This window comes from Stegostoma tigrinum, chromosome 12 (genome assembly GCF_030684315.1).
Source record: "Stegostoma tigrinum isolate sSteTig4 chromosome 12, sSteTig4.hap1, whole genome shotgun sequence".
NCBI lineage: Eukaryota > Metazoa > Chordata > Chondrichthyes > Orectolobiformes > Stegostomatidae > Stegostoma > Stegostoma tigrinum.
Genome location: NC_081365.1, coordinates 67,833,416 through 67,849,420, shown reverse-complemented (window position 1 = coordinate 67,849,420; position 16,005 = coordinate 67,833,416). Strand labels below are relative to the sequence as shown.

The window sequence follows — 16,005 nt, the reverse complement described above, 5'->3', positions numbered from 1 at the left end:
TTATCTTGGATTCTCCAGCATCTGCAGTTCCCATTATCTTGGAATATTGTGTTCAGTTCTGGTCAATGACGGAAAGATGTGGAAGCTTTAGAGAGGGTGCAGAGGAGATTTATCAGAATGCTGCCTGGACTGGAGGGTAGGTCTTATGAGGAAACGTTGAGGGATCTAAGGCTTTATTCATTGGAGTGAAGAAGGATGAGAGATGACTTGATAGAGGTTTACAAGATGATGAGAGGCACAGATAGAGTGGATAATCAGACTTTTTCTCAGGGCGGAAGTGACTATTACAAGGGGTCATAATTTTAAGGTGATTGGAGGAAGGTATAGGGAAGATGTCAGAGGTAGATTCTTCATACAGAGAGTTGTGGGCATGTCGAATGCGCTGCCAGCAGTGGTCGGGGAGTTAGATACTTTAGAGACGTTAAGCAACTCTTGGATAGGCAAATGAAGAATAGTAAAATGTAGGGTATGCTGGGTATATTGATCTTAGTAGGATAAGAAGTCGGTACAACATCGTGGGCCCAACGTCCTGTACTGTACTGTTCTTTGTGTTCTAAGTGTCCCCAACCACATATCTGTCCTTTAAGCACAACCACCATCTCAATATTCAAATATTATCGCAAATACACGTATACACTGAGAGGTGGCAAATGGAGTTTAATGTGGACAAGTGTGAGGTGATGCACTTTCGTAGGAGTAACCGGAAGGCAAAGTACTGGGCTAATGGTAAGATTCTTGGTCATGTAGATGAGCAGAGAGATCTCGGTGTCCATGTACACAGATCCTTGAAAGTTGCCACCTGGGTTGACAGGTCTGTTAAGAAGGCATACAGTGTTTTAGCTTTTATTAATAGAGAGATCGAGTTCCGGAAACATGAGGTCATGCTGCAGCTGTACAAAACTCTGGTGCGGCTGCCCTTGGAGTATTGCATACAGTTCTGGTCACCACATTATAAGAAGGATGTGGAAGCTTTGGAAAGGGTGCAGAGGAGATTTACTAGGATGTTGCCTGGTATGGAGGGAAGGTCTTACGAGGAAAGGCTGAGGGCCTTGAGGCTGTTTTCATTAGAGAGAAGAAGGTTGAGAGGTGACTTGATTGAGACATATAAAATAATCAGAGGGTTAGATAGGGTGGATAGGGAGAGCCTTTTTCCTAGGATGGTGACGGCAAGCACGAGGGGGCATAGCTTTAAATTGAGGGGTGAAAGATATAGGACAGATGTCAGAGGTAGTTTCTTTACTCAGAGAGTACTAAGGGAAGGGAACACTTTGCCTGCAACGGTAGTAGATTTGCCAACTTTAAGTACATTTAAGTCGTCATTGGACAAGCATATGGACATACATGGAATAGTGTAGGTTAGATGGGCTTCAGATTGGTATGACAGGTCGGCACAACATTGAGGGTCAAAGGGCCTGTACTGTGCTGTAATGTTCTATGTTCTATGTTATACCCCAAACACAAGTGCTGATGGATCTGCTGAGTATTTCCCACATTTTCCCAATATTATTTCACTTTTTCAGTATTTATTACATACAAAAAATATATACCTCCCCAACCATACTTGTATACCAATATACATATACTCTAATGTACACATCAACCCAATACATATCTACGACAAATTATCTCTTGCCCTTATGTTATAACTACCTTGAAATACATCACTAAAACCTAATTATACATCCAGATTCCATCTAAATATTTAGCATCTTCATATGCACATACACCTCACATGCTCTCCAATCTCCCAAATAAACATCTGTTGCCTCAAATACATGAATATTTAACTACATAATAAAAGATCTGGGGAAAACAGTGATCACAATATCACATTAAATCTATATAAAACCCTGTGCTTCAGTAACAAACAAGAATCTTAAACAAACCAATTCTGTAGATAGGAGGGGACAGCTACCTAAGAGTGATTAAGTAAATAGTCTAAAATATATTGCAATAAATAAACAGTATAAAGACTTAAAATAACTACAGTGCAGTACTGCTGTGGCATAGTGGTAATGTTACTGGGCTTGTAAGTGTGAGACTCTAGGGTGATGTGTTTGGGGCATGGGTTCAAATCCCACCAGGACAGCTGTAGGATTTTGGGGGCGGCATGGTGGCACAGTTGTTAGCACTGCAGCCTCACAGTGCCAAGGACCCAGGTTCGATTCCCACCTCAGGCGACTGTCTGTGTGGAGTTTGCACATTCTCCCCGTGTCTGCGTGGGTTTCCTCCAGGTGCTCCGGTTTCCTCCCACAGTCCAAAGATGTGCAGGCTAGGTGAATTGGTCATGCTAAATTGCCCGTAGTGTTCAGGGTTATGGGGGGATGGGCCTGGATGGGATGCTTCAAAGGGCGGTGTCAACTTGTTGGGCCGAAGGGCCTGTTTCCACGCTGTAGGGAATCTAATCTAATCTACTCAAAGATCCAATAAACGTACATTCCATTGAAAGATAAGAACTCAACAAGAAAAGGACATCAATGTCTCACTAAGGAAGTTCAAGACAAATCTAAGTTAAAAGAAGAAGCCTATAATGTGCTTGAAAATTAATAGTGTTTTAGGAACAAGCAATCGGTCAGGGAAGTTTTTACTAACTTTTGCTAACTTGTGGGACATGGTTGTTGCTGATTGGACCATAGTTTATTGCCTGTCCCCAGTTGCCCTTGAGAAGATGCGGTGAGCTGCCTTTTTTCACTGATGCTGTCCTCAAGTTGTAGACCCACAATGCCATTTGGGAGGGAATTCCAACATGTGCCAACAGTGCTGAAGAAATGGTGATATATTTCCAGGTCAGTGAGTGGCTGGGAGGAGAACTTCCAGATGATGGTGTTTCCATTTGTCTGTGCCTTTCGAGATGGAAGTTGTCTTGGGTTTTGAAAGTGCTGTCAAGGATCTTTGTGTGCTCCTTGTGGATATTACAACTGCTGCTATTGGGTGCCCTGGTGGAGGGACTGAATGTGGATGTGGTGCCAATCAAGCAGACTGCTTTGTCCTGGATGGTATCAAGCTTCTTGAGTTTTGCTGGAGCTGCACCCATCCAAGCAAGTGGGGAATATTGAGTCGTGCTCCTGACTTGTGCCTTGTAGATGGTGAACAGACTTTGAGGAATTAGGTGGTGACTTACTCACTGTAGGATTCCTAGCCTCTGACCTGGTAATCCCTAGGATGCCGATAGTGGGGGATTCAGTGGTGGTAACGCCATTGAATATCAAGGGACAGTGTTTATATTCTCTCTCACTGCAGATGGTCATTGCCTGTCATTTGTGAGGCATGGCTGTTACTTTCCATTTACCAGGTTAGGTTGATAACAAGGGGAAATCCTGAATCGGGGTAAAGTAGCCAGGAATATAGAAATAGATTCTAAGTGTGTTTTAATAACAAAAAGAGCGGCTAATTGAAATGTTGGTTCCTAAGACACAGAGACAAGACAAATTATTAGCGGAATGAGGAAATGGTAGAGACGTGGAACAAATATATTGTGGCTATCTTCGCTGTCGATGACACATACCAGAAATAGAGACCAAACAAGGGACTAAAAAGGATGAAGAGTTAAATTAACTTTTAATGGGCCATTCATCCCATCAAGTCTGCTCCACCATTTGATCATGGCTAACATGTTTCTCAAACCCATTCTCCTGCCTTCTCCCCCTAACCCTTGATCACCCCACTAATTAACAACCTGTCTATCTCTGTCTTAAATACATTCAATGACTTAGCCTGCACAGCCCTCTGCAGCAAAGAGTTCCACAAGTTACCACCCTCCGGCTGAAGAAATTCCTCCTCATCTCAGTTCTTTAGGGTCATCCCTTCACGGTGAGGCTGTGCCCCCCCGCCCCCGGGTCCCGTTCTTTCCTTCTAGAGGAAACATGTTCTCCATGTCCACTCTATCCAAGCATGTCAGTATCCTGTAAGTTTTAATTAGATCTCCCTCATCCTTCTAAACTCCTTCAGTACAGACCTAGAGTCTTCAACTACTCCTCATATGACAAAAAGTCTTCATCCCTGGGATCATTGTTGTAAACCACCTCTGGACCACTCCAAGGCCAGCAAGTCCTTCCTAAGATCGGGAACCCAAAATTGTTCACAATATTTCCAAATGCAGTCTGACCAGTAACACTGTACTCCTCGCTCTGTTCTATCATGCTTGCGCACTTTGTATGATATGATCTGCCTGTATGCAAAACATAATTTTTCACTGTACCTAGGTTTATGTGACATTAATAAATCAAATTGAATTTTACAGCCTCAGCAGTACATCTCTGCACTTGTATTCTAGCCCTCTTGAAATGAATGCTAACTTTGCATTTGCCTTCCTAACTGCCAACTGAACCTGCATGTTAACCTTGAGACAATTGGTGACAAAGGCACAGAGACAAAGTTTTGCAAAACCTATATGAAGACTTAAATTCAGCAAATTCAGTCCTAAAGACCTACATTAAAAGGTTCTGCAAGAAGTACTTGCAGAGATTGTATGTACACTAGTTTTGATTTTAAAAAATCCCTAGATTCCAGAAAGTTCCCAGCAAATTGGAAGCTAGTATATGTAACTTGACTTCTTCAAGAAGGAAGGAAGAGACAATACAGAACCAGTTAATCTGACATCAGTCATCAGGAAAATGCTGGAATCTCTTATTTAGGAAGTCTTAATAATGTATCTCAAATTTTTGCAAAACAAAACTGAGGTTTGACAAATTTGTTTGTTTTTGGAGAACAAGTAAGGTATATTGGAACCAGTAAAGTTTTTATTTATTCATTCATGAATGTGAACATCACTGATGATGAACAACATTCATTACCCATTCCTAACTGCCTTTCAACTGAGGTCCTGCTAGGCCATTTCAAAGGGTAGTTAAGAGCTAATCGCATCACTGCGGATCTGGAGTCACATCTAAGCCAGACCAGGTAAGGAAAGCAGATTTTCCTTCTGTATAGGACAATAGTGAACTAAATGGGATTTGATAACACTTGACAACAGTTTTCATGGCTATCATTAGATTAGCTTTTAATTCCAGATTTTGTTAATTTACTTCAAATTTTAACATCAGCTGTGGTGACATTCAAACCAATGTCTCTAGAACATCAGCCTCACCTCTGGGTTACAAAAAAAACTACTTTTGCTGTTAATACAGATTTTGGTGGGAAAGTAAGAAGTGAGGAGCATTCAATGAGGTTGTGAAGAGGTAAAGACAGATTAATTGAATGAGGAACAAAGTTTTTAATGAAGTGCAATATGTAGAAGAATGAGTTTATTGGTAGCAAGAATACAGGTAGTATTGAGGATGCGGGGAGGCTTCAGGAGGATTTGGACAGGTTAGGAGAGTGGGCAAAGAAGTGGCAGATGGAGTACAATGTGGGAAAGTGTGAGGTCATGCACTTTGTTAAGAAGAATAAAAGCATGGACTATTTCCTAAATGGGGAGAAAATTCAAAAGTCTGAAGTGCAAAGAGACTTGGGAGTCCTAGTCTAGGATTCTGTCAAGGTAAACTTGCAGATAGAGCCAGTAGTCAGGAAGGCAAATGCAATGATGGTATTTATTTTGAGAGGACTTGAATATAAAAGCAAGGATGTACTACTAAGGCTTTATAAGGCTCTGGTCAGGCCACATTTGGAGTATTGTGTGCAGTTTTGGGCTCCATATCTCAGAAAGGATGTACTGGCTCTGGAGGGGGTTCAGAGGAGGTTCACGAGAATGGTCCCAGGAATGGAAAGCTTAACACATGAGGAACATTTAAGGACTCTGGGACTATACTTGTTGGAGTTTGGAAGGATGAGGGGGGATCTAATTGAAACTTTCAGAATACTTAATGGCCTGGACAAAGTGGATGTTGGGAAGACGCTTCCATTGGTAGGAGCCTGGGACCCGAGGGCACAGCTTTAGGGTAAAGGGAAGACCTTGAGAACAGAGATAAGGAGAAACTTACTCAGCAAGAGAGTGATGAATCTATGGAAATCACTGCCACAGAAGGCTGTGGAGGCCAGGTCATTGAGTACATTTAAGGCTGAGATAGATAGGTTCTTGATTATCAAGGGGATCAAGGGCTACGGGGGGGAAAGCAGGAGAATGGACTTGAGGAACTTATCAGCCATGATTGAATGGCGGAGTAGACTCGGTGGACTGAAGAGCTCCTATGTCTTATGGTCTCATGATCTTAATAGAAAAGCAGAATATTTTTTAATTTTTTGAAAACTGCATACAACTCCAATCAATGGAATACATTTGAAGCTAAAGAAAGCTATATTAAAAGGGTGGCCAAATGATTTGTCAAAGGGTCTGTGCCTAAGGAGTGTTTTAAAAGAGCTGAGAGGGCAGGAGAGGACTTGGGATAATATACACTTGATCCTTTGGTGTGTGTGGGTGATTCAAATGCACTGTGTGGCCATAACTGCATGAAGGACCAACTTGTATGTGGCCTGCATGGGAACCTGCATTGTGTTGTTGTGTGGCCATGCAGTTTAACAGGGAATATTCAACAGGGAGGAAGTTCAGTGAATGCAACCTTAGCTAGTAATATGATATGCATGCTGGAGTGAAGGGACAGGATGCAAAGATCTAAATGAATGACATAATTTAAGACTCCTGTGATACTAGTGTACATCTCATAGTCCTAGAGACGTACAGCACGGAAACAGACCCTTTGGACTAACTCGTCCATGCCAACAGATATCCTAAATAAATCTACTCCCTTTGCCAGCATTATCCCTCTAAACCCTTCCCTATTCCTATACCCATTCAGATGCCTTTTAAATGTTGTCGTCATACCAGTCTCCAACACCTCCTGAGACAGTTCATTCCATACATACAGCACCCTCTGTTAAAAGTTGCCCTATAGGTCCCTTTTAAATCTTTCCCCTCTCACCTTAAATCAATGCCCTCCAGTTTTGGATTTCCCTCACCCTGGGGAAAAGACTTTCCCTATTAACCCTATCCATGCCCCTCATGATCTTAATAACCTTTATAAGGTCAATCCTCAGCCTCCAACCCTCCAGGGAAAATAGCCCAAGCCTTTTCAGCCTCTCCCTGTAGCTCAGACGCTCAGACCCTGGCTACATCCTCGTAAATCTTTTCTGAACCCTTTCAAGTTTCACAACATCCTTCCTAAAACAGGGAGAACAGAATTGCACGCAGTGTACTAATAGTGGCCTAACCAATGTAATGGGGGGAAAAATAGTCAAGTCAGCAAAACAGGGATATACAGAGCCTCTGCTCAGTTCAGCAACTTCTCTGAATGCTCAGCACTTCATTGCCATTTCAATTAATTTCACTTCTGCAAATTTTGTGGAGTGTTAGCAGTTCTTCCACCCCTATTAAGCAGAACATGTCATTGAGTACTAATTTGGCAACTCAACAAATCAAGGTCACTGTGTGAAAAAAGGCTGACCAAGTTAGGTAGTACATTGGACCATAGTCAGAGATTGCTGAAGATAACTATGAATGTCAAACGGAATCCATTCTAATAGCCCTCAAAATTTAACAACGATTGGGTGATTTGTTTCAGTGTAGATGAAAACTATAACTTCCCAATTAGTTACAGAAAATTTTATTACAGTTCTACAAGAATACAATTTGTATTTTGAAATTAATCAGATATAAAGAACGTAAGCCAAAGATATATCTGTTAAACAAAATGATACCCGACAAGGGATGTTTCCATAACTGTTACTATTTAAGCATCAGAAAACAAAGCAGCAGTGACTCAGAACCCGAGTTCTTTCCTAGACGTGAATGGATTTAGTTGTTTATAATGACATATTAATTGAAACATTTTCTCAATTTTGACACCCAGTGCCAGCATCCATATTCACAAACTGAATGGCTAGGGTGCCAAAATTGCCCTCTCAGCACCGATACACGAAAGGCATCAGGCTTAATGTCAAAAAGATTGTTTTCATTTGAACTGATGGTAAATGTTCTATTTCCCTCCCTTTATTGCGTCTGCATGAGACTCATGATTTAGCATTAACCAGTGCTAAATTGTGGAAGATATTGTGCTTATAAACAACTAGGTTCAGACTGTCTCAAACTCAATTTACATACAAATTTTCCAAATGATAAAGAAGGATACTGCCTGGCTCAGACCCAAACTCAAATTCCAGAGTTATTAACCTACTGCTTCAGCTGTCCCTTCCCACATAATCCAGCACTCGTTACATTGCATTTGCAGCCTTCACAATCTGCCATTAACAGGTTCAAAACCCAAATTCATAGGGCTCCAACACAACCTAAATCATTAATCAGTAACAAAATATTCCATCTTGGGGAGGTGAAAATAACTTAAGACCAGTGTCTTTCCATTTGACTCCAGAACCAGAAATGGAGAAGATTGCCTAAAAGGGACAACTTCGTTGACGGATATATTCAAAACCAAAAATATATTCAATAAGAAGCAAAATAAGTAAAAATCAAAGATCAAGTATCCTCATGCATGTATCACATTGGCAACATAGTATTCACACAGTAATCCCAAAATTATAGGATACATCTCTCTCTATAAATAATATCCATAAAGTAATTTCAGCAGCTAAGTCTCATCAGTTTGCAAAGTCATTTCAAATATTCCATTCCACTTGAATAAGTTTTTTGCTACCCGTTATGATAAAATCATGTTTCCAGTTTTACCTATTCTGCAGTTCATATTTTTGAGTATTGCACAAATGCAAACTTGAACACGCACAAAAATAGAACCATGGCATGAAAGCATATCTGTACTTCTACTCAGGATCTCTCATAGTGAATAACAGAGAATGTCTTTAAGAGAACATCATAAACAAGTCTGTATGCTCTTGAAGACTGTGTTGTTTCAGATAATAATGGAGCACAAGCCCTTTTTCATTTTTAGCATTTCAACTCTCTCGAAATAGTACTTAGAGGATGTCTGTGCCTCCACTGAAGTTCTCTTGTGGATTGTTGCTCTGAGGAGTGCTGATTTTGCTGCCATGATTCGCAGACTGTTTCTTGTAGTACACTGAAAAATACTGAGGGTGCTGTTTCTTGTAATAGCCAGGCAGGGACTTCCTGAGGTCATGTCTTATGCTGCGAATGGAACTATTTATAGCAGCCACACAAGCTTTCCAGTCACGCCCATTCTCACCTAAATCAAATACTGGATAGACCTCTTCAAGAAATTCTGTTAACAGAATGGAAAGAAATGATAATCATTAATTTCATTAATGTGTTCATACATTATCATAAGCTGTATTCAAATGTGGTTCAATATTCTTCCCACTTCGACAATCAGGAGGCTTAGAGAAAATTCCTAGGTCAACTGTTTTGTTTTGGTTTTGATTGTGTGTTAGTGTTGAAATGAATATTATTCCCATTAGAAAGCTGTTTAACACACTAGGGGTATTAACACCTAAAACAGAGATTGAATCTAAATATCTAAAACATGTGTTATTCCCTTTCTCTTCTCCATCTCTGCTCCAAAAACTTGCATGACATTTTGTTTCTGTTATACTTTATTCTAAAATTCTGACTCCTATAAAATTTTTAGTGGTTTATTTTCTTCAGCCTCCCTGCTCCTTGCTTTCCATTTTGGAGGACCAGTTTCTGAACTATGTCTCAGTAACAGTGACCTCGAAACTGTCACCCATTGTGGTAAAAACCCAACTGGTTCATTGACATTGTTCAGGGTTAGAAAATCCACCCGCCTTACTCAGTCTGGCTTGCGTGTGACTCCTGACACGGCGGTGTGGTTTACACTTAAGCATCCTCTAAAATGGCCTAGCAACTCACTCAGTTCAAGGGTGATGGGGGATGAGCAACAAATCCTCGCAAGGTCCCCATCCTATAAAATTAATAGTTTTCGAACGGTACTTTTATGAAATTGCCAATTGGATGAAATAAAGTGGCCTTCTGAGACATTTTTCAGACTATGAAAATATTGACAGTCTGAAGACCTTCAATCTGTAACATTGCAGCAACTTAAGAGTGGCTGACTTATTCCATGCAGTTTATTCAAAGTCATGGAGCAGCAAATAGACAAGCTACCAATACTTTTCGAAGCAACTTAAAGTGTCCCTTGTTACAGATTGTTTTGCAAACTATTTCAGTCCATTCGTGCAGTGGGAAAAATAAACTATAATATCTGGTAAATGGAATTTGTATCAAACATTCCAATGTACACCACATCCAAGTTATTTTCTTTATAATAATACTATCAGTATTTAAGAATTAGCTTGGCCTCTTACTTTTGCTGTCGATGAGGAGATCGAAACTCAGTTAACTCTGAGGCAAATAGAAGAATTTCAGTCTTCTTTATTCTTAACTGATGTTAGAATTAAATCCATTGTTAGAAGGCTACATGTAGTTTGTAATTGTTGAAGCTGTAGAACACTATTTCTGTACTCCTTTCCAATAGCGCATCATTGCCCAATGTGTGGGAACGAAAATTATAAACTGCAAAAGGAATAATATGCCAAATAAAAATTGAAAGAACTGAAGATGCCTGATATCAAAAACAAAAGACGCTGGAAAAGCTCAGCAGGTCTGGCAGTATCTGGAGACAAATCAGAGTTAACGTTTCGGGTCTGCTGACCCTTCCTTTTCTTGTCCCCCACCTGTTCTGAGGAAGGGTCACTGGGCCCAAAATGTTAACTCTGATTTGTCTCCACAGATACTGCCAGACCTGCTGAGCTTTTCCAGCAATTTCTGCTTTTCCTTCTGAAATAATTTGCCAAATCTGCTGTAAAATAAAACATGGGATCCTCCTTCTTATAAACAGGGTTATTGATTGGAAAAACAAAGAGGTAATTCTAAACCCAAAAAAATTATTAGTTAGAATAGGGAGCTCAATTTTAACAGCCTCTCCTCCCTTCCAACCTTGGCCAAAGCTGCAATTTTAACAACATCTGGCCTGATCAGCCAGGATCCTCTATAAATAAGCAGGTAAGGGTCACTTTAACCTGCGGTCCAATCATTGACAGGATTGTGGGGTCTGGCAGGAAGGCAGAGAACAGCTGGGGGTGGGGGGGGGCATCGGGAGAGGGATCGGGATTGGGATCGGGATCAGGATCAAGTTCGTTCATTTTTGATATTCATTGTTGTGTGGAGCAGAAGTAGTAAGATTTCTCCTTCAGGCCTTACAAAACGAAGCAAAAAAACTTTGCCCCCCCCCCCCCCCGGCCCAAGTTTAACATTCACTCCAACCTCACCCTTCCACCCACACAGGGTTCTCTTCCAGGAGCATTGTGCCTTGTGCCAGGATTAATGTCCTCCATTGCAGCCTTGTACTGCCTAATCTTAACAGTTGGGTAGCTGCCTCCAGTTGACTTCCCACTTCACTTTATCCTGCTCCCACCAGGAGTGAGAACTGACCTGACCCAGTCAAAGACCTGGTGTCCTATTTCAGACTGATGTTGCACCCATGCGGAATGTGTGGAAACTGACTAAAATATTGCTGTAGTGCTGTAGGAAGTAGTCAAGCAGTTTAGGAAGTAGCCACGCTGAAATACACTGAATCCAATGACGAACAATGGTGAATGAAGGCAGGAATACTATCCATAAAGGTTCATTTGCCAAGAGAACAAGAAAGGCGTGACCAAATTACAGGCAAGCTTCTTCACTTCCTTTGCTTTCAAAATGCGTCATGCATTTACCAGTGTATAGGTAAAATATGACCCATGACATCATGTTTTGAAGTTAAGGTCACCTCCAGGGGTGTTGAGCTGGAGTAAATCTGGCTCTCGGCAGGTAAGAGCAAATAGAAATATTTTTTAAAAGTAGGATTTGCTGTACTCTAAATGTAGTCTATTGTAAGCGCTTTTATGCAGTTGGACAAAATAACCAGTACCTAAGCTGAACTCAAATCAACCTGTCAGTTGTCAACCTGATGATACTGGATCTAAAAGATATAAATAACAAAACATTGCATTACAATGGAGTCACCTAAGCATTACCGTTAAATGAAAGAAAGCCCCAAAAATATGTAAAATTTTAGGAACTGCAACTCAGAATACATTCAGCCGGCTCTGATCTTCATAGACATTGAGAAATCTTACAAAGAATTTTATTTCCCACAACTGACAGAAATGAATCAAAATTTCACAATAAGACTTTCACTGCAAAAAGCAAATTAAAATCAAATACTGGGAAGCTCAGCAGGTCTGGCAGCATCTGAGAAGAAAAAAAAAGTCAGAATTAATGCTTCCATTCCAGTGACACTTCCTCAGAATGGTTGTGAGGAAGGGTCACTGCACCCGAAAAATTAACTCTGATTTTTTTCTTCACAGGTGCTGTCAGACCTGCTGAGCTTCCAGCAACTTCTGTTTTGATTTACAGCATCCACAGTTCTTTTGGATTTTAAAATCAAACACTACTTACAGACAACTGATCCATTCCCCTCTCTCTGTGTCTGTGTCTCTGTATCTAAAAAAAGTCGCTGTCTGTCTCTGTGTTTCTTGTTGTTCAATTTGGGTTTTTCTCTATAATAACCAGATACATGAGCCTGTACCACAGACAGGTTTAGTGTCACTACCTTCCACGCCCCCATTCAGAACATCCTGTTTAACCTTGTATAAAGTCCGGCATTCATAACGTATTCATAAATGATCCAATTTTAGGGCCAAATGAAATTTACCCACAACCATCTTTGGAGGGCAAAAGCTTCAGGTATGTTGAGATGGGGAAAAAGTCCAATCTCAGTTGGACTTTGGCACAATGGCTCAGTGGTTAGCACTGCTGCCTCACAGCATCAGGGATCCAGGTTCAATTCCACCCTCAGGAAACTGTGTGAAGTTTGCACATTCTACCTATGTCTGTGTGGGTTTCCTCTTGGTGCTCTGGTTTCCTCCCACAGTCCAAAGATATGCAGGTTAGGGTGGATTGGTCATGCTAAATTGCCGTAGTGCCCAGGATGTGCAGCCATGGTGGATTAGCATGCAAAATGCAGGGATCGGGTAGGGGGGTTGGGATGCTCTGGGGATTGGTATGGACTTGTCTGGGCTGAATGACCAGCTTTCTTTGTGCAGCGATTCTATGAAATAAAATGTTGAATCTAGCCTGAGAATCTGAAGGTAATTTAATCCATGAATCGCATTCAAGGAAAAAATGGCTTCTAAGAGAATATATTATCTTTATATACCAGAGGGTAGGGAAGAAAGCTAACCTTCCAGATCTCTTTCATAGGAACTAATACTATCGTGCTCACCTACAGTTTCTCCAAAAAGTGAATAGAATGTATGTGCGGCCTGACTCAGTAAAACAAAATTATGAGTAAAACAGAGTTGATGCTGTAAAGTAATTGCCAAATATCATAAAACTAATCTCCTGTTGGCATTGTATGCCCTTGAAATACAACATTTTCTAAATGCCAAGACCCAATACACCACTCAAGGTGAAAAACCTCCACTTAACAGTCTGTTCTCTTCAGCAGCCAAATGATCTGTGAAAATTCCTAAAAAGAATTGTTCTGATTTAACCCCTAGATTCTTGGCAGATCCAAAGTAATAATTGCCGCTCCTTGATTAGCTCATGCAATGTGGTATTAAACAAAAAAACTCACCAATTTAGGAATAAAAACATAAAACTGAAACACTTCCAACTCAGATTTAATTGACATTTAAACACTTAGCTCCTCTCATCCTGTAGCATATTTTTCTGTACTTGTATTTTCCAGTCTATACTTCTGAATGAATTTTCATTTTACTTAATCTTTTAAACTGTCTAGTTTCTACCCACGCTGCCATTCGCCAAGGCTACATGACAGGTATTTTGGCTTAATATCTAATGTTATCTAGTTCAGCTAAGTAGCCTCTAATGTTTAGCAAAAAGGTTGATCCACATGAATTATTTACTGAACTAAACACATCTACTTTAAGCTGGATGGGAGTGTGAAATTCAGGGTACGCCGAGATGTGGAATTTGCAAATAAAAACAGGCCAGTCATGCGGGGGCAGGGGGTAGAAATGGAACATGCCTCCTCATATTTTATTATGTTTTGCATGTTCATTAAAAAAAAGGACGTTGTCCATTTATGAGATCACATCCTTTCTCAAATGTGTTGCAAGTCATTTTTATTGGTCAAAGCTATAGTCATCACCCAGTTATTTCCCCACAGGACAGTTCCAATTCCATGGCTTCCTGCTCCAAGCTGCTCAAACCTTGGCCTGTAAAAATCTCTGACATTTAAGGGGGAAAAAAAGTGTGTTGGCCTTAGAAACCAGCTGGCAGTTCACAGGACTGGTTACTCTTTGGGTATTTTAAAACGTTTTAGCTTTCTTTTCTTTCGTAGAAAAGGTTCCTGCTTGAATTGGTTCAAGCAGATTTGTCAAAATTCGTCAACAGAACCTCACAATGTAACCGGGGAAGAGCCTCCCTTGGCAGCAGAGTCCCCACAGCAGCAGCTCCGTATCATCAACTGCTTTCTCCACTATAGTATTTATCAATGGAAATGAAGCCCATTAGTGTATTATATTTCACTACTGATGCAGCCCTACTTCTTTGTAACTGCCCTTGAAGGCAAGCTAATAGGACCGAAAATCTGTAATAATCTGAAGTAAATTAGAAAATGGCAAATGTCCATCAGCATCTGAAACAGAGGCCGTTGGTGGAATCTCATCGGGGTCTGAGTGATGTGGGGTATGACAGAACGAGAAGTCCAGTCAGGCCTCTCTCTAATGTTTTTGCAGAGCAGTGAGGCGAGTCTCTCACTCAACCGTGGCATCATCCAATTAGGGGGGAGTTATTATTTGTTAAATGCCGCTACCCGCCTCATTAACATTCGGTTTCCCAGTTTGACAAACACTCCTCACAGGCAAGGAAGCTTGTGAACATCCTTCATGTTGCGCAGCACGTCAAGGCATGGTCCATGGCCACAAGCTGCTGACAATCCTCCTCCACAGGCACTGGCATCTGGCATTTTGCGACCGGTCACAATCATTATAGCGTCTCTCTGATTTATCTGCAAGACACTTGGGGAACACATCTTGTAATGGAGGGTGCACTGGCAACTAGTCTTGAAAAGGTGTTGTTTTGTGTTGCAAGGACAGGGACCCAGCACACCGATCAAATTGTGCTGCATCCCAGGGCTACTCACTTTGCACTCACTCACTGACAGCCTTCCTGCATGTTCACAGCATTTCCTTGCTCCGCTGTGCCAATCTGTGTAGTCACACAACCAGGCAGCTTGCTTTGCTGGGTAGCAGTCCAGCTGTCGACCACCCTTTCACACCACTGAGACTCAGATGGCACCCTCGGGGCCAGGCTGCCAGGGTCTTTGGCCTCTTCTTCTGATCCTCCAGGAAGAGGACTTCTCTCCTTTGCATCAACCCATCCACCAGGACCTGCAGGTCATTCTGAGAGAACCATATTGCCATCTTTCACACCGAGCAGGGCACTTTCTGATTGCCAGAGCTTGTCTGGGCACCTGTTAAATCAGATTTGAAGGATGCCATGGGCTGGGACTAGCTGGTTAACACTGAGTTTGGCAAGACACAACAAAAAAAATCTTACTGAGCCTTCAAAAAGACCCTTAAAAAAAACTCAGTGTAACTCGCACTTAGCCAAAACAATGTGAGATTCAGCCCATAGAATAACGCTCCGGATCCAACAGTCCATTAGGCTGGTTGGACTAATAAAAATGTAGTTCGGACACAATCATCAAGAAAAGAAAGCTGAAAGGAAAATCACAGTTCAAAGTGAAGAATTAAAACCAACTTTCAAAAAGAAACAACGAAAGAAACAATTCCTTCAAACAGACTACACAACAAGGTAAGGAAATAGATGCAGTGCATACTATTTAATGGTTATCTCAAATGGGAATTAAGTTGGAAATAAAACCACAAGTAAGGTATCAGGTCGGTCAAACCTCATTGAAGCCCTGGAATTTCCTCCCTCGTGAGATGGTCTACCTGTACCAAATGGGCAGCAGCGTTTCAAGAAGGCAGCTCACCACCACCTTCTCAAAGGCAACTAAGTCGAGTCAACAAATGCCAGGGTCAGCCAGCGAGGTCCACATCCATGAGTGAACAATACAACAAAGGTAAACGGAACAGCATTAAACAACAATTAAA

General features: G+C 41.2%; 1 protein-coding gene across 6 annotated transcripts in view; it reads right to left on the bottom strand.

Moving 5' to 3' along the window:
• Positions 1-7,572: 7,572 nt before the first annotated feature.
• LOC125457054 (uncharacterized) overlaps positions 7,573-16,005 on the bottom strand; it is a 65,297-nt gene continuing 56,864 nt past the window's right edge. For all 6 annotated transcript variants that reach the window (XM_059650400.1, XM_059650403.1, XM_059650402.1 and 3 more), the window contains one exon: positions 7,573-9,122. In XM_059650400.1, coding sequence (XP_059506383.1) covers positions 8,860-9,122 — 263 coding nt within the window. In that variant the 3' untranslated portion in view covers positions 7,573-8,859. The remainder of the gene's footprint in view (positions 9,123-16,005) is intronic.